Raw genomic sequence first — 25637 nt, 5'->3', positions numbered from 1 at the left:
GAAGGCTTCAGTGGGTAAAAAAATACATTAAGGACGTTGTGCGGATTCTCAACACGAACAAACAACGACCAACTGCACCGTCAAGGCATTGTCATACTCCTCTACACTTTTGTTCGCTTGGCCGTATCTTCCTCCTCAGCCTGGTCTTCATCGTCCTCTATCGTGAACTTTCGCTTGACCCGTAGATCTCTGCTCAAGGTACCGCTGGGTGCAGCGCTCGCGTCATCTGAAATTGCAGCAGCTGGTAACTCTTCTTCCCCTCTGGCCTTCAGTTTCTCTTCGCGTTCCGTGAATTCTTTCAAAAGAACTTCATAGCCTTCTTCAACATTTGTAACTGTCTCTTCGAGTTTCTGGATGCGCTCATCGAGATCCAGCTGAATCAGGATGTCCTTGGATCGTTTGTATAGGCGCTGCTTGGTGAGCATGCGCCACCAGTAGTAGCGCCGTTCGTTAGGATCCTCCGCCCTGTACTTCTTAATTAGGAGCCGCGACATGTTTGCTCCGCCGGCATGTCTATTTTTGAGCGGGATTTGACCCAACAGGAACATTTCAAGAATGTGAGCAAACTGAGTAGAATCAATCTTGTATGAGGTACGAATGTCACTGAGGAGTTTGACTGGGATGAGGGCGGCTGTAGGAACAAGTCGTGGTCGTTGGTTCTTGGAGTGCGCTTCGTAAGGGTCGGGGTTGATGTTCACCTTGTGCTTGATGAACTCAGGACGCAGCATGTGGTAGTCCGCAGAGTCGCGGAGAACATCAAAGGCTTCGTTGGGATCTTCGACTGTCAATTCAACAACAGTGGGGTCTTGTACACACGCCGAATGAATGGTAGTATACAAGTGCCTGCCATGTCCTGAATTCTGATGAGGAGGGAGGATAAGGAATTGGGCAATACGCAGCCGCGATGGGAGCTGTGAAGGATGGATTTCCGGTCCAGAGGGAAAGGGATCGTTCTTGACAACAGGTACTTGTGTCTTGTCCCTGCGGTAATGCCACCAGCGATAGGTTGTCGCATATCCGACGATGGAGTATTCAGAAGCTGTGGGTGTTGGAGGTTTCAGTTTCTCGTATCTGTAGGGAACTCATCAGCGGCTGTGACGGGTCTTCACGTCATGGGACAGTATATCCACATACACAAAGTAGACAGTCCATCTTTCCAGCGTCCACTCGGGATCATCCGTGGCAAGAGGGGTGCCTGCCTCGATGAAGAGCGACACAAAGATTTGAGCGCGATCCAACAACCGTCGAACTTTAGGATCAGCCAGCGAGCCGGCCCAGATCTCATAGTTTCTATTCCGAGAAACATAGCTGTATACCAACTTGCCCGGGGGTTTGAAATCTTTCGCTTCTTTATCATCTAGCACGGCTTTTTCATAGTCGGGGAGGGTGACAAAGGCCTCTAGAAATTGATGTCTTAATCAGAGAGAACCGGAGCAATATAAGTAACAGTTCAAGAGTATCACCAACCTTCTGAGATCCATGGGTTCAATGTCTTCAGGAGATCTACTGCGGCAGTGTCCCCAACTGGCTTGAATTTCTCATCGTACGAGATGTGAAGGTGCGGGCGGAGGTCATGCGCCGCGAACCGTAGACGGATAATCAAGCCCTTGTAACCGAAGATGCGCTCATCATCGCCGAAGATGGGGTATGTGAATTGAGGATGGAAGCTAGAGACGGTCTTCAGTTTCTGCTCGTCAGGTTGGACTATGGTGACGTTGACGGCGTCGTTGGCATCGCAGGTCCCTGGAAGAATCCATTTCATGATCAGCTTGATTCAGGACACTCAAAAGAGTTGACGTGGGATGGGGTGGGAAAATACAGTCGCCTTCGTTTTCCATATTGAGACGCTATGGACGGATGACAGGGAGTGTGACGGCAACAGTGAGTAAGAACAAAGCTGAAGATAATCAATCTATCGTCGTTCTCCTCGGCGCGTGTTGGGATAATCGCGTTGCGCGGAGAGCTTAACAGGTATAACCTTTCTAGGATTAGCGCCATTGAGAGCTCTTGCTTGGTGTTACCCGTCCATCTATGAAGCTGAGAGCTACATGCATTGATCGTTAAGTACGAGATTTCAATGCTAAAACTATACCGCAGAACTGGTAACGCAGCTATCCAATAGAGGTCGAATTAGAGGGTTTGAAGGCACAAGCCTACTTTAAATTGTGATATCGTATTGCTTCTCCTGAATCTTCACAAAGTCCTTTAATCTCTCCTCCTTCTTCTTGATCTTCTCCGGCGTAAAAGTCCCATAGGCCTCGTTCGTCTGGGATATCACCTTTTCCTTCCATTCCTCGTTTCCAAGCACATTAATCTCCCCTAGTCCGTCCCATACCTCCTGCATGGTCCCGCCCAGTTTCTCCAAAAAGGCTCCAATTCCTCCCTCCCCGCCTCCCTGTTGATAGCTCTCGAATACACCATTTCCCGCCCATCGCGGGCCTAGGCTCGCCATCAGAATCGTATCCAGATCCTTGGCAGTAACCACATCCTGCTGCACCAGGTAGCATGCTTCCCGCAGCAATGCAAATGCCAAGCGATTACCGACAAACCCGGGAATCTCCTTCTTGATCACCACGGGCCGGTGGCGCGATCCTGGCACCGAGAAGTACTTCCGAGCGAAGTCCACTCGCTCGGGTGCAGTAGCTGGGGAGGGTACAATCTCCAGAAGAGGCATTATGTGTGGTGGATTGAACGGATGCACCACTAGAAGGCGGGTTTTGTCGCGCATCTCACTTTGCTGCGCTGATGCCGCGATACCCGACGTGCTGGTCCAAAGGTGCGCAGAGGGGTCTGCGATAGATTCGACCTGAGCCCAAAGAGACCTTTTGAATGCAAGATTCTCGGGGCCCTGCTCTTGGATGATGGTGGCCGATGCACAAGCAGATTCGAGTGAGGTATGGATGTGAAGCCGACCTGACGATAGCAAAGAGACCACAGACGACGATGTGGGGGATGAATCATCAGAGCCCAAGGATGAGCCGTCACTCAGATAGTTTGGTAAAGTCCTGAGGAGATACTCTTCCAGGTCTGGTCTGGTGTCGAAGACATCCACAATCGTGTTCTCTCTTGCGAGATGGAGAGCAGCCATTGACATGCCAATAGTGCCCACCCCGATCAAGGCAATTCGCTCTCCTTTTGTCGCTGCCATTGTTCTGATTCAAATAGACTGGTTTGAATTTGATATGGTGAAATGAAAGAGTTCATCCGACTTCCAAAGATGAGAGGATTTTGTTGGCATTTCCCGGCAAAGCTCGGTTCAACAGATTTACAGGCTGTTCCCCTCACTCAGATGTTGCCCCTCCTACCGATGCGATTGAGTCTACCCAAGAAAAAGAATCAAGTCTTCTGTATAATTTGACAACTGAACATACGAGGAGATCGGTAGATCGAGAAGAGTCAGGGAAGATTAATCGATACAATCAAGAATGATTATCATTTCAGTTACCTCAGCATGGGATAAAGGCATGTATATGGCTGCTCAGCGAGTATTTTGTAGAGCAGCTTGCTATCTTTAAAAGAATGTGTGATCTGCCTCTTATTCTGAATTTGTATGATACAATGGTTACGGCACACTATCGCTGCACTGTGCACTTAACCATGGTCTCCTCTTCGCTAATTCCTAATCCGCTGTCACCCCAATAGTATTACTTAGGCAGATAACCTCTTCTTCAAGAAACGAGCTTGGCCTGCATACCAATCTGCTGAATTTCTGAAGATGGAATCAGTAGCTCAGTACTTGACTCGGATCGTTCAAACCGAACAAGTTCAAGCTCTTGCTATGTCGGCGACTGTAACCCTCGTTAGCCCTCAATCAGATGGACCTAACCGGGTTACTGTTCAGCAAAAATCATCTCTACCGGCCGAATATGAGAACTATCTCAGAGACGGTGAGGGACTCCAACTGTATGTCCCCTTGTGTGGCAGTTTTCGCGGGGATATTGTGATACAGAAGCGCAGATACGCCCGAGCTTATGCGCTATTAGCATCTGAGCTGCAACCTGCGCGAGAATTTCAGGATTCGTGTGTCTTCTGGGTTGACAGCTCCTTTGCAAGCTCTCATCCTCAGACTTCAGCCGATTCAACCAAAAGAACCTCTGCTGGGGCTGCTGTGGTGTACAAGAGATGGCCTAACAACAAAGAATGGAAGTCTAAAGCTTTCGGCCTGGCAAGAGTCCACTCCTCTAACTTAGCTGAGCTTCTCGCAGTCAAAGCAGCGCTCGAGATGGCTGCGAAGATTGCCCAAAAGCACAAACGACCTTGGAGGAAAATGACGATCTTCACTGATTCTCAAGCAGCATTGATGGAGATTTCGAAGTTTCCCTATGCAACCAGTACTGCGGAAAATATAGTATCGTCATTCATTAAAGCAGCATTGCTGCTATATAAACTGGGTGTTCGGCTTGAGGTGCGGTGGGTTCCAGGCCACAAGAAAGTCCCAGGGAATGTGCGAGCTGATTCACTGGCCAAAAGAGCTCGGAAATCTGTCGCGATGTTACCTCTCAATTCGACGTTTGAGCAGGAGGCATTGTTCCCGTTGCCATAAACACAACCTTGACGCGAGGATACCTGAACAACGCATGAGACAATGGGTTGCCATACACTATACTATGGAAGCAAGATTCAATTAGCTGAAATGACGAGACTTAAAGTTATCAATAAGAAGTACCTTTCGAAAATCTGCTTAGACACACTGGTTCTCTAGAGCCTTGAATACCTTAGGCTTCGACGTTAGCACGTGCAAAGCTACCTAGATGTCGATCTGCAATCATTGAGGATTATTGAGGAACAAAGAATCGACCAGCTGGTTGTCGAACTTAAAAAATTGACAGACGCGCCATGTACCAGCTCACCTATTTAGTCCAAAACTTGAAAGATTCTTGATATTGACCCTTTTACTATCACTGCTGTTCCTCAACTAGCTATCTACGGAGTTACGTCTCCTTGTTCCTGAAACATTTTCCTCTTCCGCTTTGTGGGTCTTGCCGCCGTCTGCGACCGTTCCCTTTGCGGCGGATCGCAATCTGCTTGGCCACACCACGTTTAGTCGTCCGTCTGCGGTGTCTCCTTCATGTCCCAAACGGAGTGAATTCTGTATAGACTATCTACTCCTCGGTCGAGCTCATTCCTATTCTCTATCGAATACTTCTGTCAAGGCTCAGTCTAGCCTCAGTACCTACAGACAGTCCCATCCAGCGCAAGCTATTCGACGAATCGCGCAACTGACATCATGTTTGAGGTCCTATAAGGCGGAGACAAAAGCTCTTGGGACGAAAGGTCGACCATGGAGGGACTCTTTACTTTGCTCGCTTTGAGCATTGTGATGGCAATTACGTGAGTATTGAGATCGTATCTCGTTCATCTTCAGTCAAGAATAGAAAACTAATGGTCGTCTCGTCTTGTCACAGATCCTTCGTTGTGGGCTCATTACCGCTCGCTTTCACACTTTCCCCCTCGCAGTTGCGATTGATTTCTTCCCTCGGAATGGGAGTTTTGGTTGGGACATCTTTGATTGTTATCATTCCGGAGGGCGTGGAAACTCTTTACAGTGCGAACTCGCATAATGATCGAAAAGGCCTCAGCACTCGTTCAGCGACGGCCGTAGAATGGCAACATCGATCATTTCCGGCTGTCGCGTCAGTCGATTTTTCCAACTCGAATAAGGAAGCAGATTTTACACATCCCACCGTTGTGTCTTCACCGGAGACATCTACCCTGGCACCCTCCGTTCCACTCATACGGACAGTGCACGTTACCCGCGACGACCAATCCGAATTGCGGCAGCGAGAGGATGAGGGTGAGTCGAATAACGAGGAACACAACGGGCATAAAGAAGAGAACTCTTCACATGCTTGGATTGGAATTGCCCTGATCAGCGGTTTTATCCTGATGTACCTCATCGATAAACTACCTGAATTCACAACTCCGTCAAAGCAAGAAAGACCGCCCTACCACATTTCTCTGGACAATTTGGGATCCGGGTTGCGACGCAACCCTTCACCTTCCAGAGAAGGAGGTTTGTTGGACGCCGACAGTACCTCTAGTCGAAGTCATAGCTTTGCGACAACTACCGGTCTCGTCATCCACGCGGCAGCTGATGGCATCGCTCTGGGTGCATCTACCTCCGATACCGGGTTGAGTTTTATCATCTTCCTAGCCATTATGGTGCACAAAGCTCCTGCGTCCTTTGGTCTTACATCTGTGTTGCTCAAGCAAGGCGTGTCTAGTCGAACCGCGAGAGCGCATCTGGTAGTCTTCAGCCTAGCGGCTCCCTTTGGCGCCATGGCAACATTTCTTTTCGTGCGGATCATAGGCTCGAGCTCTAGCAGTGACGAGGCAGCCACTTTGTGGAGGACTGGAATGTTGTTGCTATTCTCCGCTGGAACGTTTCTGTAGGTTATCCTCTGGCCTCGGTTGACTGCAAGAGACAATGGTGGCTAACCGTCTTTAGTTACGTTGCTATGCATACAATGCAGGAGAACAGCCCGAACTCGGCGTTGCGCGAACTACCAATGAACGGATATGGCGATGCCAGAGACATCCCAACTAAATCCGACAAGTCCATGCGGGATCTGGTCGTTTCTGTCATCGGCATGTTACTGCCGTTGTTTTTGCAACTCGGTCATGCTCACTAACTTGTGATTCCGCTTGGAAACCTCTTGCCTTTTAATCCCTTATGTCTACGATCTAATTTGGCTAAAAATCCGGCTACGGTCTGGTTTCAGACTTGTGGCTTCTCGGCGAGCCTAGAAGAATGAACTCATGGCGATCTTGAATACTATAGACTTTGCACGTTCGAACGAAGAAGGATCCATCTGCTTCTCAAGAGCCATAGCGTCTTCTCCTGTTTTGTTCTATACCGGTACCTCATTCTACCGGAAGAGGTGTTGCTCTGTTCTGGCTTAGTGTATTACTCTAAATGCTATATGCGAGTGTTGTTTGTGTGGTTTGTGCCGGTTAAACTGTTGTATAGTATAGCCTTGGTTTCAACCCCTTAACATTGATGATAAAACCATTCGTCATGTCCGGATGATCAACGGGACAATTTGTTCCATGGTTGAAGACATCCTGTTGTCTGCCAACCCAGGGACTCGGGGCAACTATATCACTAAACCCGGGGATTTAAACGGCCAGAGAGTCCATGGGGAGCGCCGATCCTGTTGGAATGGATGGCGGCTCAGCGAGTCCTAGATCCGAAGCGTCTGATAAGATAATCGAATAGGGCCATCCGACAGTGCAAGTTGGGCACATATGGGCACATATGGACACAGGCATGTGGTGGCTGAAGTACGGCTGATTCTGCACTTTTCTTCGCCTCCTTTGACGACAGACTTGTGGGCTTGGAGGTTCGCCTGTGCCACTCTGCCAATACAGGGGGTTTTTATACCTCTGGATTCTGCTCTTCAGCTAGCATACTAAGAAGTCCATTAGTGATGAGGAGTTTGGGGAGGAAGATAACTCATATGTACATATCAATATGATTTCTTGCCCTTGTGGATTGCATCTATTGAGATTACAAAAGTTTGTCATTATTACTACTATTTTTTCGCCTTGTGGAAACTGTTATCCTCTTATCATCAACTGTGGAGACACTATCATCATCAGAAATCACATACGGAGTACAACAGCATCATACCATTTGAAAGCAGAAGAAAATTAGTTGACTTTGATCGCCTACTGCTGTCACTCACTGCATGCTTGGCGGGTTTTTCTTGCCTAAGCTGAGACTTATTTGCGCCGAATAACACGACATACCTAGCTTTTCATGTGCCATATCAAATTCCGCTGAGGACTAGATATCTACACAGAGTACCTATTTCTCCTCAGTCTAGACGGGAGTGGCTTACGGAGTACCTAAGCCTATGATAATTAACTATCGATTATTCTATTATTATTACTACTGAGGCCCGCACCTGACCCGGCATGACATCTGCCGCATGATCCAGACTCCAGACTCCAGGCTCTCTACCTTACCATCCTCTTTTCCTCAGGCTCATCTCCGGATCGCTTGCTTGCCTTTTGATATACGTTCGGCCTTCTTTTTCAGGCACCTGGATGGCATCGTCAAAGTAGTAGCCGCTTCTACTGACTTTAACTGACCTTCTTCTTCCGTTGCCCTTGTCGAGTAATTTTTCCCAACGTTAGTTTCAAAAAAAATACTGTTTTCTTCTTCTTCCCCCCCCTATTTCCTTCTTTCGTCAGAGCGTTTCCTCTAGCGCTCTCGCATCGGAGTGTATCCGTTTGTCATCATCTCACTTTCTCTTTCCTCCTCAATATCAGTCCTCCTTTGACCTCCTCACCACCTCTCTTTTTAACAATATTGTTTTTAATCCCTCTCCAGAAAAGCGTTACGATCTCTATGGTTGAAGTCGATCCTCAAAAGGCTTTCGCGAGTCCATTTCGATAATCATCGTTTGCCGTGGACAAGTGAATGCTGTAACCGTCGTACCCTCCGGCGATTCGTGAACACACTCGTCGGGCGTCATTCATCGAACGGGTGGACTACGGGATGACTCCGCGTAGTGTTTCTGAGCAGTTGGAGACTGCGCATTCCGCATCATCTGCCGCACGGAATTCAGTCTCCCACTCGAGATCTCTGTCCTCCAACAAGACCGTCACTCCTATTCCTCCGAATCTATTGCCCTCCGCACCTGCGTCACCTCCAACTCCGGCCCCTAGCCCGACCCCTCACCAGAGACCTCCAACATGGCAGTCCTCAGACGACGAAGACGATGCCGTTCTCTTGAATGCCAGGATACATTTTAGTTCTTTGTCCAGCGCGAAGAAGCAGAGGTTTTTGGAGGGTGTACTTGGTCTGTGCGACAGTCAGCTTCTCAGCTTTGTGTCGAGTTATGTCGCTCCACGGTTAAGGAAAGATCCTTTTCAGGTCTTCCCAACCGAACTATGCTTGAGGGTAAGCTTTCCCTTGATGATCGCTCGACTCTCCGGACGGAACTGACCGTAAGCGCCCCTCATGGCACTAGGTTCTCTCATTCATCGACGACCCGAAAACCTTGGCGAGAGCCTCTCAAGTTTCAAGACGTTGGCGTGAACTCCTGAGCGATGATATTACCTGGAAAAACCTTTGCGAGAAGCATGCTTATGCTTACCGGAGGCCGTCGGGAGACGATCGAGATTTCATTGACCCCTTCCACCTGCCATCTGTTTCGAGCACACGCTCCCTGAGCGGGCTGCAGAGAAAAGTCTCGTCACAGTCTTCGGATAATCCCTTCGATCTACCGCGCTCTGGCTCTGGGGACTGGCTCTCATTAGCCTCACGGAAGCGACGGACTCGACCCTTGTCATACAGGTCCCATTTCAAGCAAAAGTACATGGTTGAGTCGGCTTGGAATAAAGGCGGCCGTTGCACCCAGCGGCACATCACGCCGGATCAAGGTGTTGTCACGAGCTTACATCTCACCTCGAAATATATCGTGCTCGCGCTGGACAACGCCAAGATTCATGTGTACGATACCAACGGCGACAATCAGAAAACTTTACAAGGTCATGTCATGGGTGTCTGGGCCATGGTACCGTGGGACGACATTCTGGTGAGCGGCGGTTGCGACCGGGAGGTCAGAGTCTGGAACATGGCTACCGGGTAAGTGGTACCTTGAGGGCGCTGTGAACATTCTCAACCCAGCTGCCCTGAGAGGTAAATGGCTAACAGTGTCGCCAGAGCTGGCATTTACCTTTTACGTGGCCACACATCGACTGTGCGTTGCTTGAAGATGTCTGATAAGAACACGGCCATCTCTGGATCAAGAGATACCACGCTGCGCATATGGGATTTGACAACGGGCACCTGTCGGAATGTTCTGGTCGGGCATCAGGCAAGCGTTCGGTGTCTGGCGATCCACGGGGATATTGTTGTTTCTGGAAGCTACGATACGACCGCCCGAATTTGGAGCATATCGGAAGGACGGTGTCAACGAACGCTGTCGGGCCATTTCAGTCAAATCTATGCGATTGCTTTTGACGGCAGACGAATCGCTACCGGCAGTCTTGACACCAGTGTCCGAATCTGGGATCCGCACTCTGGCCAGTGCCATGCTATCCTTCAAGGACATACATCTCTTGTCGGGCAATTGCAGATGCGAGGCGACACTCTGGTTACTGGCGGATCTGATGGATCAGTACGCGTTTGGTCATTGACGAAGATGGCACCTATCCATCGTCTGGCAGCTCATGACAATAGCGTGACCAGTCTTCAGTTCGACAGTTCGCGTATTGTCAGTGGTGGTAGCGATGGTCGCGTCAAGGTGTGGAGCTTACAAACTGGCCAACTCCTCAGAGAGTTGTCTACGCCTGCGGAGTCTGTTTGGAGAGTGGCATTTGAAGACGAAAAGGCCGTGATCCTGGCTAACCGGTCGGGTCGAACTGTTATGGAGGTGAGAGTAGTCCAACTTGAACCTCAGTTTATATATCTGACTTGATTCAATTTCATAGGTCTGGACATTCTCCCCTCCAGAAGAAGATGATGACGGTGCCGTTGTGGAAAGTGCCTCGAGCACTCCAGGGTTACTCCCACGCCAACAAACCAGTCAAGATGACCTCTCCTTGAATTATTCGACTCGTTCAGCTCGACACAGAACGCTCTTTTCGGATCCGCCTCCGACCATGCCCTTGAACAATAACGATGACGACCACCTCATGCCGGATGCCCCTGCCTCGTGATTATTTTCCCGTCGTACTATTTGAGGCTCAATAAGTTCATTACGCCTTTTACTCAGCTCTATTTCTGTGCATTATTTGATCCAAGCCGAGAAAAGCATTGGACAAAGTGCAATTTAAGTCTAATCTCACCGATCGTCGACGATCGTCTGTCACGCTTTACCAGCTAGAGTGCGGGCCACAATCTCGAGATCAGCTAACTTTTGTCATCAAACCTTTTGCATAGATATTGGGTGTTGGACCGTTTTTTTCGCTTCTATCGTTGTCATCCCCACTACCTCAATTTCGCGGAGTTTCGAATGGGAGTCAGCGGGTCTTGTTGAATACCCTTCGACGCGGTTTGAATTTTTCCTCGCCGGTTCGATGATACCCACCCCAGGAGGCGATGTATTTGGCATCTAGGAATTGGGTTTCGACCTTGTGACGAGAAGTGGTCTCGCAAAATCCATGGTCACGGTCTTCGTTGTCATGTTGTTACTGCTTCCGGCATATATACTTGCATATCAATAGGCATTATAGAACCAAGCGCTGTTCCTCTCGTTCAATATGCCGCATAGCTGGCTGTCCTGTTCGTAAAATAGCGAAGATACAAGCTAAGGCGTATTGTTAAATCCTTGAAGAATTCGCTTGAGCAGGGATTTATGTGCCTTTTATGCATGACTGGGGAGTTATCCGAGGAAATGACTAATACACGATTCCATCCATATCCCTGTCAGCCGACAACTGCCACTGTCCAATCTTCCACGATGATGCATGAAACAAAAAGCAAGCATAATCCCTATTTCAAAGTTGTGTCTTGATATTTTATTGTATTGATCTCTTGTCGTAGGTTCAGAAAGGAGCGTGAATACCAGGGAACCTACAGAGAGCCATCATCTTGCTGGCCACAACCATCAATCATGTCCAGGCGTCAGGCAGACGAATTCAGTACATCTGCATCTTGGATTTGAAGCCACAACCACAATAAAGAGGCACGCCTCAGCATCTCCAAACTTTTCGAGCTTTCCGTCGCATCTGTAATTCTACAAGTGATGTAAATATGGTATATGGAGGAAGACCGAGCACAGGTTGCTATCTTTGCCTTAAAAGAAAAGTGCGGGTAAGTCAACGATCATTTTGTTTTCTATCCATCATGAGCTAATGATATCGAAGTGCGATGAGGCATTGCCAGAGTGCCGGAATTGCGTCGTCTACGGACGGCCATGTCCGGGTTATCGGCCCGATACCATTTTCAGGGACGAGACGCAGAAAGTGCAACGAATGGTGAAGAAAAACCAGCTTGACAAGTCGTCTTCTGCCGGCTCAGGCAAGACCCGAGCAACAACGCCGCGTACAGTTGAAGTCCCAGAACAGAAGTCTTCTCCTGTATTGGTTCGTCAGATCGCCGACTCGAGCTGGGAAGAGCGGGCGATTTGCTTCTTCTTCGACCAGTACACGTGCTCGAATGAGACGGGCGAGTGTATCAGCCACCTGGGGTTCTTGCCGTCGCTGTACGCCCTGTGCCGGGATCTTGGGGAGAAGGAATGCTCCGCATCGTCGTCGTCGCTGCGGCTGGCGGTGGACGCGACGGCTCTTGTCACGCTTAGCAATGAGATCAGGGAGCCCTCGTTGATTGTCAAGGCGCGGTATCTGTACGGTATGGCTCTGCAGCGCCTGCAGCAGGCGCTGGCATCGCGGACGCAAGCTGTCCGGGATGAGACATTTGCGTCGGTGGTCCTGCTTTCCATATTCGAAGATATTACTGGGGAGCGCAATGGACTCGCGAGCTCGCATACGGTGGGATTGGAGCTTCTGATGAAACTGAGGGGCGTGAGTCAGTTTGGCCACGCGCAGGGTCGGGATCTGTTCAACTTTGCCTATGCGCATACGGTATGTTTTTTTCTCTGTGTCTGTGTATCTGCGGGTAAAAACTGACGGGCACCAAGCATACCGAGTTCTTGGCCTTGGGCGACAAGCCTCGGTTCAAGACTGATTGGATTGCTGGACTCTTGAACAGTTCGGATCCCGTACACCGGCTGATGCTCGTCGTATGGAAAGTTAGCCAGATATTCCTCGAGAGTTCGTCCTTGCAGGCCTCGGCCGGAGCGGAAGATGTGGGCAGGCTCGTCTCGTGCATGGAAAACGCCAGATCGGTGGATTTGGAGCTAGCAGCGTGGAGTCAGAGTCTGCCCGATATCTGGCTCCCCCTCATCGTCTACGCGCAGACACACGAGTCTTTGATGACCTATCAGCAGATCTCGATCGCAGCGGTGTGGAACTACTACCGTGCTGTTCGCATCATCCTGCTCAAAGTCATGCTCGGGCTCCGCGACACCCTTGCATCAGCCGTTGGCGAACGCGGAGCCTATTGCGAGCTTCTTCAAGAGGAACCGATAATTCTGGAGTCGATTCAGGAAATGATCACGGATGTCTGCCGGAGCATCCCCTTTGCCTTTGGCCTTGTGGATGCGATGGGCAATCCGCTCCCGACATCTTCGGAGGGCAAGCTACACATTCGTGCTTTCCAGGGGTACAGTATGGTATGGCCCTTGTGGTATATCTCGTCATGTGGTCTAGCAACGCCAGAACAGAGCCACCAGGTCCGAACTGTTCTGGCCCGGGTAGGGTCTACTCTGGGGATCAAACTGGCGTTGATACTAGCTGGGGAAAGGGAGGCCGGCTATATAGCCCCTACCGCCCTAGGCGACTGTATCGTCCGTGAAGAGACTGTGGTGTAAACATGACGGCCATTGCTGTACTACTGTACTAATTGCTGGCGATTAGTGGGATTCGATGCAGCGCGTACTCTTTTTCATTCAGGTTGTATATGATTTACTCTTGTGATAATATCGATTCTTACTATACATACATAACTTCCGAGGATGATATTCATCTCTTACCACTGGTAGTACGGAGTAGCAATAGCGGGCATAATGACGTCATTGATATGTTCCTGAGGCCGTCTCAATAGTGCACCTTCAAGAACCTTTACGAGTCTCATTCAGAGTCACTGGTGGCTAAGAGCAGATAATAGATAGATATATGCGTCAGTCTCACAAAGAAAGACATACAAAGAAAGATATTCCAGTAGGTCTCCATAAGTAGATGCACAAATGCTATGCCGCATCACCGTGTCATCGACAAGCAACATGCCATGCCGGTTTAGCCGTTCGCATTGTCCCTTATGTATCTGACATAGTCCGGATTAAGAGGTACCTAATAATAGGTAATGTCCTACTGGCTAAAGTACCGTAGTAACCGGGTCTCCGTCCTCTGACGACATCGGTCCGGCTGTGTGTTGTACCTTTCTGGCTGGGGTTGGGTTGCTTTCGTAGATTTATTGATTTTGTCTCTTGGTGTAAATCTTCCTTTCTGTCTCCTTTTTATTCAGTGAGCGCATTGGCCGTTGTCTGATCCTTTGCATCAGTCCCCTTCGACCTACATATACAGAACTTGTCGAGTTGACATTCACAATGGCCTCGAAAGAGCGGCAGCTTCCATTCGGAAGGATCGAGCCCAATTCAGCCAAGTACTTTCTGAGCTGTACTCTGGGTGGAATCGTCGGTAAGAGTTGCATCCATGCTACATTGTGCTGGACTGGATGCTGACGCAGTGGTTTTCACGTTTGAAGCATGTGGTAAGTGGTGTATACGAAGAATATTTCTTGCTGGAATTCTCCCTTTGATAATAATACGTACCTTCGATCAGGACCTACGCATACAGCAGTTACCCCCCTCGACCTGGTCAAATGTCGTCGCCAAGTAGACCCCAGCATCTACACCTCCAACCTCTCCGCATGGCGCCAGATATACTCCAAGGAAGGCCTACGCGGCGTGTTTTTCGGCTGGTCGCCTACCTTCATCGGGTACTCGTTCCAGGGGGCAGGCAAATACGGTCTCTATGAGTACTTCAAGTACCTGTACGGGGACCACATGTTCCCCAACATGAACCGCACGGTGGTATTCCTGGGCGCCAGCGCATCAGCCGAATTCTTCGCGGACATGGCACTCTGCCCGTTCGAAGCGATCAAGGTGCGCATGCAGACGACCCTGCCGCCGTATGCGCACAGCCTGCGCGAGGGATGGAGTAAGGTCGTCGCCAAGGAAGGGTTCGGTGGTCTGTACAAGGGGCTGTACCCGCTCTGGGCGCGTCAGATCCCCTACACCATGACCAAGTTTGCTACCTTTGAGGAGAGTGTGAACATGATCTACCGGACCCTGGGGAAGCCCAAGGAGAGCTTCAACACGGTGCAGCAGACGGGCGTTAGTTTCCTGGGAGGCTATATTGCCGGTGTCTTTTGCGCTATCGTCAGTCATCCTGCCGATGTCATGGTCAGCAAGTTGAATGCCGATCGGAATGGTGAGTGTGTCTCTGTCTGCTTTCTGATGTCGTTTTTGCTGACGGGCTTTGCAGCTGGCGAGCCGGCAATGGCTGCCGTGTCGCGAATTTACGGCAAGATCGGATTCTCGGGCCTGTGGAACGGCCTGCCAGTTCGGATTGTGATGCTTGGTACATTGACCGGCTTCCAATGGCTAATGTAAGTCGTGCCGTTGTCCATTGTCCTGATTGTGCCTGTTTCGCTGACGTCGTCGGAAACAGTTATGATTCTTTCAAGGTGTTCCTGGGACTCCCGACCACTGGTGGTCATTAAGGTGTTCATGAGGGCTTATGACAGCTGTTTGGCGTTTATCGCGTATTGTAGTTAGATCCATAGAGGGAACACCTGAAATCGTTATTCTTCTGTTGCTTTTCCCCAGTAGATTGACCGCCCTTGATAACCACCCGGCAGAATAATAGCCGCGAATCCTCCCTCGTCGGAGCAGCTTCCTTGATGGCGATGTCTGGCATTGGCAGAAAAAAAGTCTTCAATTTCATTTCTTACACTGATTTTATATAATATAGTCTTCTTTGCAGAGAAAGCATTGACTGAGTGACAATCCACGTGTCAGTTGCCGTTATCCACCCAATTATCGTGAAAAGGGATCGAGTCATCACTTTCGCATCTCAAGACAATAAGATCGGCTTCTCTTTCATCCTGTTCGGCCTCGACCCTTCCAACGTCAACAATAGCGAATCAAGCATTGGCAATAGTCATTTGGAGTGTTCACCTGCAACACCTCGTTTCTAAAACCCCTCCAACACTTCCACCGACCTTCATCCCTCGCTCTCGACCCTCGACCAATTCTCTTTAATTTTCTATCTCACTCAACCTCACGCGGATAGAACCGACCCTCAGAACAAACAGCAAGAGTACGAAAGAAGACAACCACAATGGACACATCCACCAAGCCATCATCATCACTACCCTCCTCCAACCCCCCCAGCGTCGAAGGCGCTTACAAACGCAAATGCATCGCCCTCAAGAAACGATTAAACGAGATCGAGGCCGAGAACGAGATGATGCGCATGCGCAACAAGCGCGGATGGCAATACATCCAGAAAATGCGCCTGGAGTCCTGTATTCTGCTCGAGCGTCTGGCCAAGGTCACCGGGATGGCCGAGGAGGCTCAGGCGGGCGTGAACCCGGAACTGCGCGCCCGCGCCGCGGCCATGATGAACAACGCGGGCGCTCTGAATGGGTATCCTGGGGCGGCGGGCGCGGGTGCGGCGGCTGGTAGTAACGGGGCTGCGTATGTCGAGGATGAGACGGAGGGGAGCTCGGATGAGCAGCCTCCTACGGTGAGTTTTGGCTGTTCGAGTGACGTTTGAGCTTGCCAGTGTCGGGTTCTGATGACGAGAGGAACAGCCTCAGGAACGCCCGTTGCGTGTGAAACGATCCCGGAAGTCGAATATCGGTGATGTAGGACTGGACGAGGAACCCTCGACCAGCGCCCCGCCTGAAGGATCTGCTGCTGACCCCTCGGGCTTGCCGCGACTCGCGCCCGCCCCGACACAGGAGGAGATGACCTCGACGTTTCGTATTCGCACAGGCAGCAATGGCGCCGTACACGAAGGAGAGAACAGTCATGCTACGAGTGAGCGCGGCAGTCAAAACCCGGAGTCTGGTGCTGCAGATAGGGCAAAGGAGCTCTCGACGACACCGATGGATGTGGACAAGGCGCCGAAAGAGGAGAGCCAGGGATGATGAGAAGTCCTTTTTTGTTTCCTTTTTTTTGTTTCTCTGCCTCTTCTAGATTAATCTCCCTTTTCTTCAGTTCTATTTCATATGCAGCTATCCCCATATTGAAGGAGGGATTATTCTACATGGTTTCCTCACAAAGAGACGTTGGTGCTCGTTGTAGCGCTTTTTATCAGTGCCTGGACGCCCTTCCCCAAAGTACTTGAAGATCAAACAACGAAGTGCCGGGAGACCCGAGATAGACACGCGTATGGAAGATTGTCTGGCCACAAGGGTTCGCCTCGTCCTCGAACTCCTCCCACGCTTACCGCAGCGAGCATTCACGGTCAGGATGCTTCGTAATGGAATGTCCCGGTAGACATGTTCAATATCAACAGCCTGTCGTGTAAGACAGGAAGATCAAGCCCCTCGATAGTGATACATACAGAGATTGTTGCCTCGAGATAGGCAAGGCAAAGATAAGGATGCAAAGATACCCGCACGAGAAAGACCTAACTCCAGTACCAGTCCCGAACAAACGACGCAAAGACTTCCGATGCTAAATATGGGCCGCAGCTGATGCAGTGAGCTTGTGTAGATCGAGCGCAAAATGAATGATGAGTCGTGCACAATTTATAGTTCAATGAAAGATCAAAATCCGATGGTCGTTGGAGTGTTTGAAGCGTCACCGAAAAGTTAGGAATACTTAGAGGAACACCAGATGAGCGACTAATCAACTCCTGCGTACAAGTCTACCACGATGTTAATGGCCGCAACTAGGATTTCCGCCGCGATCAAGATGATGACTGTAGTTGGTGAGCCAAGCAGGAACCGACACGACGGCTGGAAGCAAGGGACTTACCGATCCATTCAAGATACTCACCGTGGCGGTGAGTCAACTGATCTTTTAGGACTGCCAGAAGATCCGCAATGACGTCCAGTCGCTCTGTTAGGAGACTGACTCGTTGGTCCATCTCGAGATAGCTTCGGACAGCCTGGTAGACCGGCTCGAGCTGCGGCTCTGCCCACATCAGTTCCGGACTGTCGAGGACAGAGCCTTGTAAATGAATGTTTATTCGTAAGATGAACAGTTCTCCAATCTGCATGTTGATCTGTCGCCGCGTCATGTTGACACTGCCCGTCTGGGCGATTTGAGCTGGTAGTGGTGCGGTATTCGAGATGGTCTCCGAGACGAGATCCTCGAAGAGAGATGTTTTGACTGATTGAGACAAGGCATGTGAGATGGCAAGCTTGATCATATGGTTTCGAGGATCACGTAGCGAGATAAAGTCGTTGTATATCCGTGCCTGGTATTCGCGAGCATAGTAGAAGTTGAAATTCTCCACCTGCGTATCTTCGGGGCTCAAAATTGAGTTTGCGAATTTCGAAACGTCGGATAGGAATCGTGATTCTTGCGCGGGTGACATGCCCCATATGACCACCGTCCCGTAATCGAAAAGGAAGACCTCCGGCGTGTGGATGGTAGTATCGAAGTCTGGAGTCTCATCTGTCCGCGCCACTGCTACGGAGGTTTCTGAGTGAGCGTCATGATGCGATTGTTCTTGCGAATCCCGCAGGTCAATGAGGTCTTCTCTGCGCGATTTCGTATTATCTTCAATCTCGACCGCACTGTCCGAATACCTACGCTCGCCAGACGGCCGATCGGTAGTCGTCGGGATAGGGTGAAGCCCCAGCGCATTGTCCGACAGATTCCTGGACCCTCCTTTTTTATCCTCATATAAGTAATCGTAGGGAGAGTAGACGCATTCGTCATATAGCTTCGGGTTGGCTCCGCGGGTCTTTGATCGTGCTTTGAGGAACTTGATGACGCCTTCTAGTCTGTACGAATTGGCCGTACAGTATGCCGTTACTCGTGGAAGTCGATCTCTGTCTGCTTTCCCCAGTCTGGCAGCGTGACTTCTAGCAGTTGGTTCTTTAATTCGCGTGATCTGCGAGTACACATCTCGCGGGAACTCGTCGTCCGCAATGTCCTCTTCGGCGGCTGTTATAGGATCGGGAAGCAGTTTTAATTTCTGCGCATTCTTGGTCGTTCGCTGGGGTCCGACTTTGGGTGCTGGTGGCATTGAAGGGACTGCCGTGCTGTAGGGAGCTCCATGGCTATTGCGGCGACGGAGCTTGCTGTTCAGGGCAGAAAGGCCGGTCGGTCTTGATTGATTGGACGGAGCGTTGGGAACAGACGAAGCACCAGAACTCAATGGCTTAAAGGTGGGATCCGCAGAGGCAGTAGCATCATGGTATGTACTGACCGTGGCCAATGGGTTGAATGTCACTGTCCGCGGCGGACGGCTTCCTCGCTGTTGTGACGTCTTGGAGGATGCTGGCTGCTGTTGGTATTGGGGGAGTAACGGGGTGTTCTCTGCTGCCGAAGCCATCCTGATCTTTCGTTAAATAAATCAATCGAGAGACGTCTGTCATGAATAGACAGATCAATGTCTGAAATAAAAGAGGAGAAAAGGCCTCTGTGGGCTAGCCGCAGAGATGAAAGCCAAAGGCCAAAGCCAAACCGGACGGATCGCAGAAAGCTCGAAGCTTTGCACGTGCTCCCGCCAGACGCTGCCATCAGCCAGTTTTTGCCCAAACTTACTGCCTATCTACAGTGGAAATTTAATATGCTCATTATTACTATAGACGAATATAGGTAGTAATAGTAGTTCAAATGAGGTATTTCTGCTTCAATGTACACAATTTCACTCGGGTATCCAATGACTCGATCATCCTGATATTTTCCAGCATCAACCGGACAGATGAGAGCCCATTCTCAAGTTGTACGACGCTGGAACCGTGACCTTGAACTGTATGTGTATACGGCAACCATCATACAATTCATACAGCTAGAGCTTTCAGAAGCGTTTCAGCGCCCTGGTCCGGCGATGATTAAGCCTTATAGACCTTCAAGAAAGTAGTAAATACGGCGGACTTCAATTGGAGTCAGCCCTAGCTCTGTTGCCTGTCGCAGAGGCGCAAGCCACTCAATAGCCTATAGCTGATGTATGATGTATAATGGCAAGGATATGCCTGTCATTATTCCAAGCCGATTTCAATCTGCATCAAGACGCCATAAACACCTTGTCACCGGGTTCAAAGATACGCAGAAACCGATAGAATAGAAGCCCTTATCTGCGAACAAACCCCGAAGAGCCACCTGCGGTTCTTCTCAGACCATTGACAGTGGCGGTACTGCGAGCTCTGTTGAGCCAATTCTGCTTGGCATTCCGTCCAGTCTTTGATGATTTGGGCGGGAGGGACGTCTTGGCCTTCTTAGTCGGGTTCTCGTCTAGCACACGAATTGTAACATCGCCCAGCTTGACATCCTTGGGGCGTTTCTCCGTAGCGTCGAGAAATTTCAACTTGTTTGGCTTCTTATGCGAAACATTAAGCGCCTCTAAGGGGGGCGTTGGAGGTCTGGCGACAGGAGCTGCATTGAGAATCTCATCCGGCAGGAGAGCTGGGAGGGCTGATCGGCGGGCATCTTGTGTGGTAGTACCTCGCAGTGTCTCCGTGCTTTCTGAAAGCTGGTCATCAGCAGAACCGGCTGCTAATTTGGTCTTGGCATTGAGGACCTCCTTTTGTTTCGCTTGCTGTTTGCGGAGTTCATCCAGTTGTTTTCTCTTCTCCCTTTTCAGCTGTTCCTCACTGTAGATTTCGAGTTAGAAACCAATGTATTTTTTGAGAGGTAGTGGAGATACTAACATCTGTCTGGCTCGTTCTTGCTTCTTGGCTTCCAGTCTGATCTTGGACATCTGAGCTGAATTGTCAATCGCTTCGGGAGCTTCGTCATCATCACTACTGTCTTCCGTGCCCTGATCCTTCTGCTGAGGCTCTGGCACCTCTGTCTCCATCTCCACCGGCAGTTCAGGCTCTTCGCTGTCGAATCTGAAGTGTTTCTTCTTAGCCGCAGGCGCCTGTACCTCTTCTCGCTTCGGCACTGATTCGACCATGGCGCTAGATGTCTCAGTCGACAGTTCTCTCTCCGGCTCTTCAGCAGCCTCTAGACTGCTTCTCTTTCTCCGTTTGTTGTGCTGTGATTCGGGCTTTCCAGAGCTTGTAGATTCGGGCTTGCGCTTCCCATTTGCGGGAGTCGAGACGCCTTTTCTATCGCCAGAAGCTGTCGACGATGTCTCGAGGTTCCTCCTTCTCGTTGCCGTCACCATTTTTGCTTCGCGGCCAATTGGACTTGTTGATGCCGCGGAGGTTGTATTGCTGCTTTCACGTTTGGCTTCGTCGACTTCTTGTCGTGCAAATAGACCTTTCGCTGCTGTGACAATGTGAGAAAACATAGAGAATCAATCGATTCCACTATGAATTCTGAACAATCGAAAACTGTGAGACGTTAATTCTGCGCTCGGCGACGAGCAGATAAGCTTCTGAAGAAATTCAACTGATAAAATCTATCGGTGCGACTTTGATCCGAAGGCGGGACTCTAAGTGCCAAGAATCTCATCGTCTGGTTTTCCCCTCACAGACATTAATATTAGTGACAAGAGCACCGCAAGAAATTCGAATAAGAATTGGGAAAGCCGGCACCGATATCAGGCAACAATATAGCTTGCTTCAACTCCCTAAAGTCTAGGCAGGACTCGACATTTACTTGAAATGGTATCTTATATCATACAACCAACTCCGTCTGTAAATATAAGCATCAAACCCAGGATATATAGACGCAAAACTCCACAACACCTTTTTCCAAACCGATTAAATGCAACAAGAAGGCAGCGTCGCATGAATAGCCAGCCCAAATCTGAGATCTTCCCAATCACTGAGCAGCAATCATTTGATTGCGTTCCATGAGTTCCTCCTGCGCCCCCAGGAAGTCATCCTCACCTATATCACTGACTTCATCCCAGAACTTGCCATGTTCGTCACCGTCATCCCCACTGACTGTCCACATACTCTCGCGCAGCCTTTTATTCCGTTCGCGATCTTCTTCAATCCGTTGCTCAATCTGCCTCTTGTCCACACGCATCCCACTCGGCCTGGAGCCTCGCGGGGTCCCTCCTTTCGCTTTCGCAACACTATCGACCTCCTCTTCGGCTTCCAAGTCAAGATGTGCGACATGGGCCTCCCGCTCCTTGAGCCCGGCGTCGATCTCAGCTACCGTTTCGGCTGAGAGAATATCTTTACTCTGGAGACCGTTGAGAACACGACGGACGTGCTTAACGTTTGCAGCTCCTGATCCGTCCGGTGGTACGACGGCATCAACGACGCGTAGGATATCCCTTTGCATCATCCGGACGTAGGGTGTGTGGTTTTCCTTGGTGGCCATTTCGCAGAATTGCTCGATGAAGTACATGATGTTGGCGCGGTTATTCATGTTGTTCTAGAAAGAATAGCGTCAGAAGTCAGAGTAAATTCCTGCATGACAGGGAAGATATACCCTTTCAAGCTGTTCTAGGATACAAGAATGGAGATCCTCATCCATGTCGCGGTATTTTAGCGCATAATGCGCTGCTTTCTGTGACGAGGTCACGGAGGCATTAAGATGTTGTAGCTGCGTAGTGAAGCGCATACGAACCTCAAAGGGATCCGCCATCATGGTTGCGGTTCTGGAATTCTAGAAAGCTCAATTAGTTCAATTGCCTCGAAAGTAATCAGTCTCCGATAAGAGAGATAGCGGAAACCCAGCGGAGATCTTTGATTCCAGGCGGTGGAATTCTTTTGCCGGCAGAAAATGTGGGGTCCTTGACTCCCCAGTGCCTCTGATCGGCATGGAATTTGCGATATAGCATCGCCAGCGGATCCCCCAAGATCAGAGTTAGGTATCATAAGGCCACACAGATGACTGTATTTCTACTAAAATAAAATTCAAAAAAATTGAGCGACCCAGTCTCATAAGTTGCATCACGTCCCAAAGAAAAAGCCAATATTCAAAAACCTCCTCTACAAGGGTATATGTTTCGTTGTCCACTTCCATTCCGCAAAGATCAAAGAGAAGGACGTCTATCCAGGGAACTCGCAAAACTTGTCCCGTCATCACTTTCAAGAAGACCAACCTCCTCGGCTGTGTTTCTTTGTCTGAATGAATCAGTGTCTAGGCCTTTATCTCTGCGGGATTCTGCACCGTCAATGATAGACCAAACGTCCTTCTTAGTGAGTAGGCCTTGAAGGACACCCTTGTTCGCGAAGAGGACATAGCGGAGACCCAATCTCTGGAACATGCGTCGTACTATTAAAAAAGTCGTCCCACTGTTAAGTGTAATAGGAGTTTGATCCATCCAGGGCCGAAGATCGAGGGTTTCGGCAGGGTCCGCAAACGGCTGATGGGCGAAGAAGACCTGCGTCGAGCCCGGCAAATCGCGCTCTGCAGGAGATGAGGAATATTTCAGTGCATAAGATAGTTCGTTGCGTGAGATATAGCCCAGAAGAATAGGATTCGACGAATCGGTCACGACAGGGAATCCACGATATGAGGTGGCCATGAGAAGGTTGCGGAGGCTATCAATAGTATGTCCATTGGCAACGATGACCGTGAGGTCCTCGACCTTTGTCATGACTCTATGAGCAGGTAAATCAGGGGAAGTAGTGTCGTCACGATGGTCAAGGAAGGGATATTCCTTGAGATGGATCCAAGACTCGTAGATACCGCGTTTGCCGAAGATATCACCGCACCATTTGGACAACATAACCGCAATCATGATAGGAATGACATATGTCAAGGCACCTGTGAGCTCGAACATGATCACAACAATTGATACGGTCATCCGCGTGGCGCCACCTAAAGCTGAAGCTGCTCCGACGATTGCATATATTCCCGGTGTCACACAAGGAACATCTGGCTCGCAGCTGTTAAAGAAGAAACAATTTGGATAGGCATTCTGCCACATCTTAAACATCGTTCCAAATGCACGGCCGTACAAGGCACCAATGGCAACAGAAGGAAGAATGATACCGGCAGGTATGTCCAACCCAAAAGTAAATGAGGCGAGAAAGAAGCCAAGAAGTGCAGCCATAAGCAGAAGAGTTATTGTACCAGCTGACGCAGCACCAGTTTTGCAAAGACCCAAGAGATCATCGGGCCCCGTGCCACATTCGGCAAACAGAGAGTGGACAAGCTCAGAATTTTGGGCTCTCATGAAGATATTTGGAAAGTTGATCAGAGCAGATAGAAGAGCAATGATCGTAACTTCTAATACCGGCCGAGACCAGGTTCGGGATCGTCGCCATTTCGCGACTTTCATGTTCAAGCGGATCAGAAATGCTCCGTACAGACCACCAAGGATACCGAGGAGGATGAAAGGGATCATTTCGAAGCGATGCCATCCACGTGTATACTTAACTTCGTAGAGCACAATGTTTCCTGTTCGAAAAGGGTTAAGCGCTTGAAGAGTGACAGCAGCAACCATTGCACAAACAAAACTCTGCCACATTGTTTTATCAGGAAAGTAATACGACAATTGCTATCCTTCGTTAGATGAGGCGGCTACGGGAATATAGATCTGAGAGACATACCTCGAGACTGAATAAAACACCTCCAATGGGTGCACCGAACGCGACAGAAATTCCTGCAGCTGCGGCTGCGGAGAGGACTTCACGTTTTCTCGCTATATCGCTTAGTATGAGCCGCTGAATGCCGGCTTGACCACATACCTTCGTTATGATTCAAACAGTCGAAGAATTTCATCATGACGTTGGCGCAACAGCATGCAACGTGCACCAGAGGACCTTCTTTACCTAGCCACATCCCTGATGCAACTGCCAGACACTTTTCCTCAGTAAGCATTCAAGAAGCTGGCCATAGAGAATACAGGGGATACCTACTAAGCCTAGGGATTTGATCGCGAGCGTCCAGGGTCCCATAAAATGTCTAATGACGAAGCCACCAAGGACTGTCTTGATCTCAGGAATACCGCTGTGTCTTGCATATATTGCGTATGATCTGACCAGAAAGCTCGCGCAGACAGCGAAGACCACCTACCGTTTGTCAGTAAGTGTTTCAGAATAAACAGGAAAAGAATGTTTATTACCGAGTAGAGGACGTAGAATATATATTCTACCGTATAGCCTCCGCTGGAAGAACGAACCCCAAGAGCTTTACGCCACGGTGTCCAATCCAAGCACTCAGATATGTCTGATGGATATGCCGCGTCAGTTGCAGACGAGCACTGCTGAGAACGAACACCTTACCGTCGTGACCCCAGCAACAAAAACTTCGATTCAGATAGAACTTGCCCCCTCCTGGTCCATTCTTGCAATAGCCCGTTTTCAGATCTCCTAGCCAGTCGCTTGTGATGTCAATGCATGCCGCAATAATACCAACGAGAACCCCTGTCGCTATTAAAACCACCCATACGTTACTGGCCTCCAATAGCCTGCGGGCATACCCTGAAAGACCCGGCGCGCTCGAGTAGAGCAGCCTCTTTCTTTGGCGCTCTTTTGTGTATTCAAAAATCCAATCGATGGCTGTAAGATCGTCGTAGCCTACTCGACGCCCTGGGCCTTCCACATACCAATCCAAGAACCCTCCGTCTTTTGGTGCATTAAGATTTCCGTTCCCATTTCGCGCTCTCAGTCGCCTCAAGGACGAATCAACCTCCGGCGTGCGCTCGTTTGTTGTGTTCGTCGCCTGGAAGGGAATTGTAGTTTCGGGTTCATCACTGGAAAACAGGCTCGAAAAACTGAACTTTGCACGTTGCTTTTGCTTGCGCTTGAAAGAAATTCTACAAACCGGGCCAGTCAGGATATGCGCAGGGTTGAAAAGCCGTAAGACTCACGGTTCAGCTAGGCCTCCAGCCAGCGATTCATTGGAACGATCCTGGTCGGTATCGTTATCTAGGTTCGATGACTGGTCGTGAACCTGCGCAGATGAGGACGGTTTTCCGACTTCTGACCCTGAAAGCGTTGTTGACATGACGGATGATGGAAGCATATCATGTCCACATCGCAGCTGTACCATCGCCACTGTCAGTAATTG

At 49.7% G+C, this 25637-nt stretch overlaps 12 protein-coding genes across 12 annotated transcripts; 6 read left to right on the top strand and 6 right to left on the bottom strand.

The window, feature by feature from the left end:
• Nucleotides 1-101: 101 nt before the first annotated feature.
• Nucleotides 102-1762, bottom strand: hat1 (histone acetyltransferase catalytic subunit HAT1; the record flags this gene model as incomplete). The annotated part of the gene is made up of 3 exons (XM_026759040.1): nucleotides 102-1071; nucleotides 1135-1399; nucleotides 1468-1762. 3 exons carry the CDS (start codon nucleotides 1760-1762, stop codon nucleotides 102-104), a joined length of 1530 nt encoding a protein of 509 aa, XP_026612957.1.
• A 396-nt stretch (nucleotides 1763-2158) lies between these two features.
• On the bottom strand, nucleotides 2159-3148 carry CDV56_105306 (uncharacterized protein; the record flags this gene model as incomplete). The annotated part of the gene is made up of 1 exon (XM_026758925.1): nucleotides 2159-3148. The coding sequence occupies one exon, from the start codon at nucleotides 3146-3148 to the stop codon at nucleotides 2159-2161; it is 990 nt and encodes a 329-aa protein (XP_026612956.1).
• A 567-nt stretch (nucleotides 3149-3715) lies between these two features.
• On the top strand, nucleotides 3716-4543 carry CDV56_105193 (ribonuclease H family protein; the record flags this gene model as incomplete). Its single annotated transcript, XM_026758812.1, has 1 exon — nucleotides 3716-4543. One exon carries the CDS (start codon nucleotides 3716-3718, stop codon nucleotides 4541-4543), a length of 828 nt encoding a protein of 275 aa, XP_026612955.1.
• A 738-nt stretch (nucleotides 4544-5281) lies between these two features.
• Nucleotides 5282-6632, top strand: CDV56_105040 (Mn(2+) transporter ATX2; the record flags this gene model as incomplete). Its single annotated transcript, XM_026758659.1, has 3 exons — nucleotides 5282-5331; nucleotides 5406-6389; nucleotides 6449-6632. The coding sequence occupies 3 exons, from the start codon at nucleotides 5282-5284 to the stop codon at nucleotides 6630-6632; spliced, it is 1218 nt and encodes a 405-aa protein (XP_026612954.1).
• A 1874-nt stretch (nucleotides 6633-8506) lies between these two features.
• Nucleotides 8507-10674, top strand: CDV56_104693 (F-box/WD repeat-containing protein; the record flags this gene model as incomplete). Its single annotated transcript, XM_026758312.1, has 4 exons — nucleotides 8507-8911; nucleotides 8982-9598; nucleotides 9677-10388; nucleotides 10447-10674. 4 exons carry the CDS (start codon nucleotides 8507-8509, stop codon nucleotides 10672-10674), a joined length of 1962 nt encoding a protein of 653 aa, XP_026612953.1.
• A 1036-nt stretch (nucleotides 10675-11710) lies between these two features.
• On the top strand, nucleotides 11711-13388 carry CDV56_104463 (putative C6 transcription factor; the record flags this gene model as incomplete). Its single annotated transcript, XM_026758082.1, has 3 exons — nucleotides 11711-11770; nucleotides 11824-12540; nucleotides 12597-13388. 3 exons carry the CDS (start codon nucleotides 11711-11713, stop codon nucleotides 13386-13388), a joined length of 1569 nt encoding a protein of 522 aa, XP_026612952.1.
• Nucleotides 13389-14123: 735 nt separating this feature from the next.
• Nucleotides 14124-15301, top strand: CDV56_104270 (putative mitochondrial phosphate transporter Pic2; the record flags this gene model as incomplete). Its single annotated transcript, XM_026757889.1, has 5 exons — nucleotides 14124-14214; nucleotides 14264-14287; nucleotides 14359-15009; nucleotides 15064-15187; nucleotides 15250-15301. 5 exons carry the CDS (start codon nucleotides 14124-14126, stop codon nucleotides 15299-15301), a joined length of 942 nt encoding a protein of 313 aa, XP_026612951.1.
• Nucleotides 15302-15921: 620 nt separating this feature from the next.
• On the top strand, nucleotides 15922-16735 carry CDV56_104127 (uncharacterized protein; the record flags this gene model as incomplete). The annotated part of the gene is made up of 2 exons (XM_026757746.1): nucleotides 15922-16329; nucleotides 16397-16735. 2 exons carry the CDS (start codon nucleotides 15922-15924, stop codon nucleotides 16733-16735), a joined length of 747 nt encoding a protein of 248 aa, XP_026612950.1.
• A 702-nt stretch (nucleotides 16736-17437) lies between these two features.
• CDV56_103894 (YagE family protein) lies at nucleotides 17438-19101 on the bottom strand (the record flags this gene model as incomplete). Its single annotated transcript, XM_026757513.1, has 2 exons — nucleotides 17438-17514; nucleotides 17571-19101. 2 exons carry the CDS (start codon nucleotides 19099-19101, stop codon nucleotides 17438-17440), a joined length of 1608 nt encoding a protein of 535 aa, XP_026612949.1.
• A 741-nt stretch (nucleotides 19102-19842) lies between these two features.
• On the bottom strand, nucleotides 19843-21006 carry CDV56_103700 (uncharacterized protein; the record flags this gene model as incomplete). Its single annotated transcript, XM_026757319.1, has 2 exons — nucleotides 19843-20362; nucleotides 20420-21006. The coding sequence occupies 2 exons, from the start codon at nucleotides 21004-21006 to the stop codon at nucleotides 19843-19845; spliced, it is 1107 nt and encodes a 368-aa protein (XP_026612948.1).
• A 476-nt stretch (nucleotides 21007-21482) lies between these two features.
• Nucleotides 21483-22262, bottom strand: CDV56_103573 (CTD kinase subunit gamma; the record flags this gene model as incomplete). Its single annotated transcript, XM_026757192.1, has 2 exons — nucleotides 21483-22046; nucleotides 22104-22262. The coding sequence occupies 2 exons, from the start codon at nucleotides 22260-22262 to the stop codon at nucleotides 21483-21485; spliced, it is 723 nt and encodes a 240-aa protein (XP_026612947.1).
• Nucleotides 22263-22650: 388 nt separating this feature from the next.
• CDV56_103223 (chloride channel protein) lies at nucleotides 22651-25574 on the bottom strand (the record flags this gene model as incomplete). The annotated part of the gene is made up of 7 exons (XM_026756842.1): nucleotides 22651-24084; nucleotides 24176-24267; nucleotides 24314-24428; nucleotides 24485-24637; nucleotides 24691-24794; nucleotides 24851-25383; nucleotides 25438-25574. 7 exons carry the CDS (start codon nucleotides 25572-25574, stop codon nucleotides 22651-22653), a joined length of 2568 nt encoding a protein of 855 aa, XP_026612946.1.
• Nucleotides 25575-25637: the final 63 nt, after the last annotated feature.

The sequence above is a fragment of the Aspergillus thermomutatus genome (genome assembly GCF_002237265.1).
Source record: "Aspergillus thermomutatus strain HMR AF 39 chromosome Unknown NODE_148, whole genome shotgun sequence".
Lineage (NCBI taxonomy): Eukaryota > Fungi > Ascomycota > Eurotiomycetes > Eurotiales > Aspergillaceae > Aspergillus > Aspergillus thermomutatus.
This window is presented reverse-complemented; position numbering and strand designations above follow the sequence as displayed.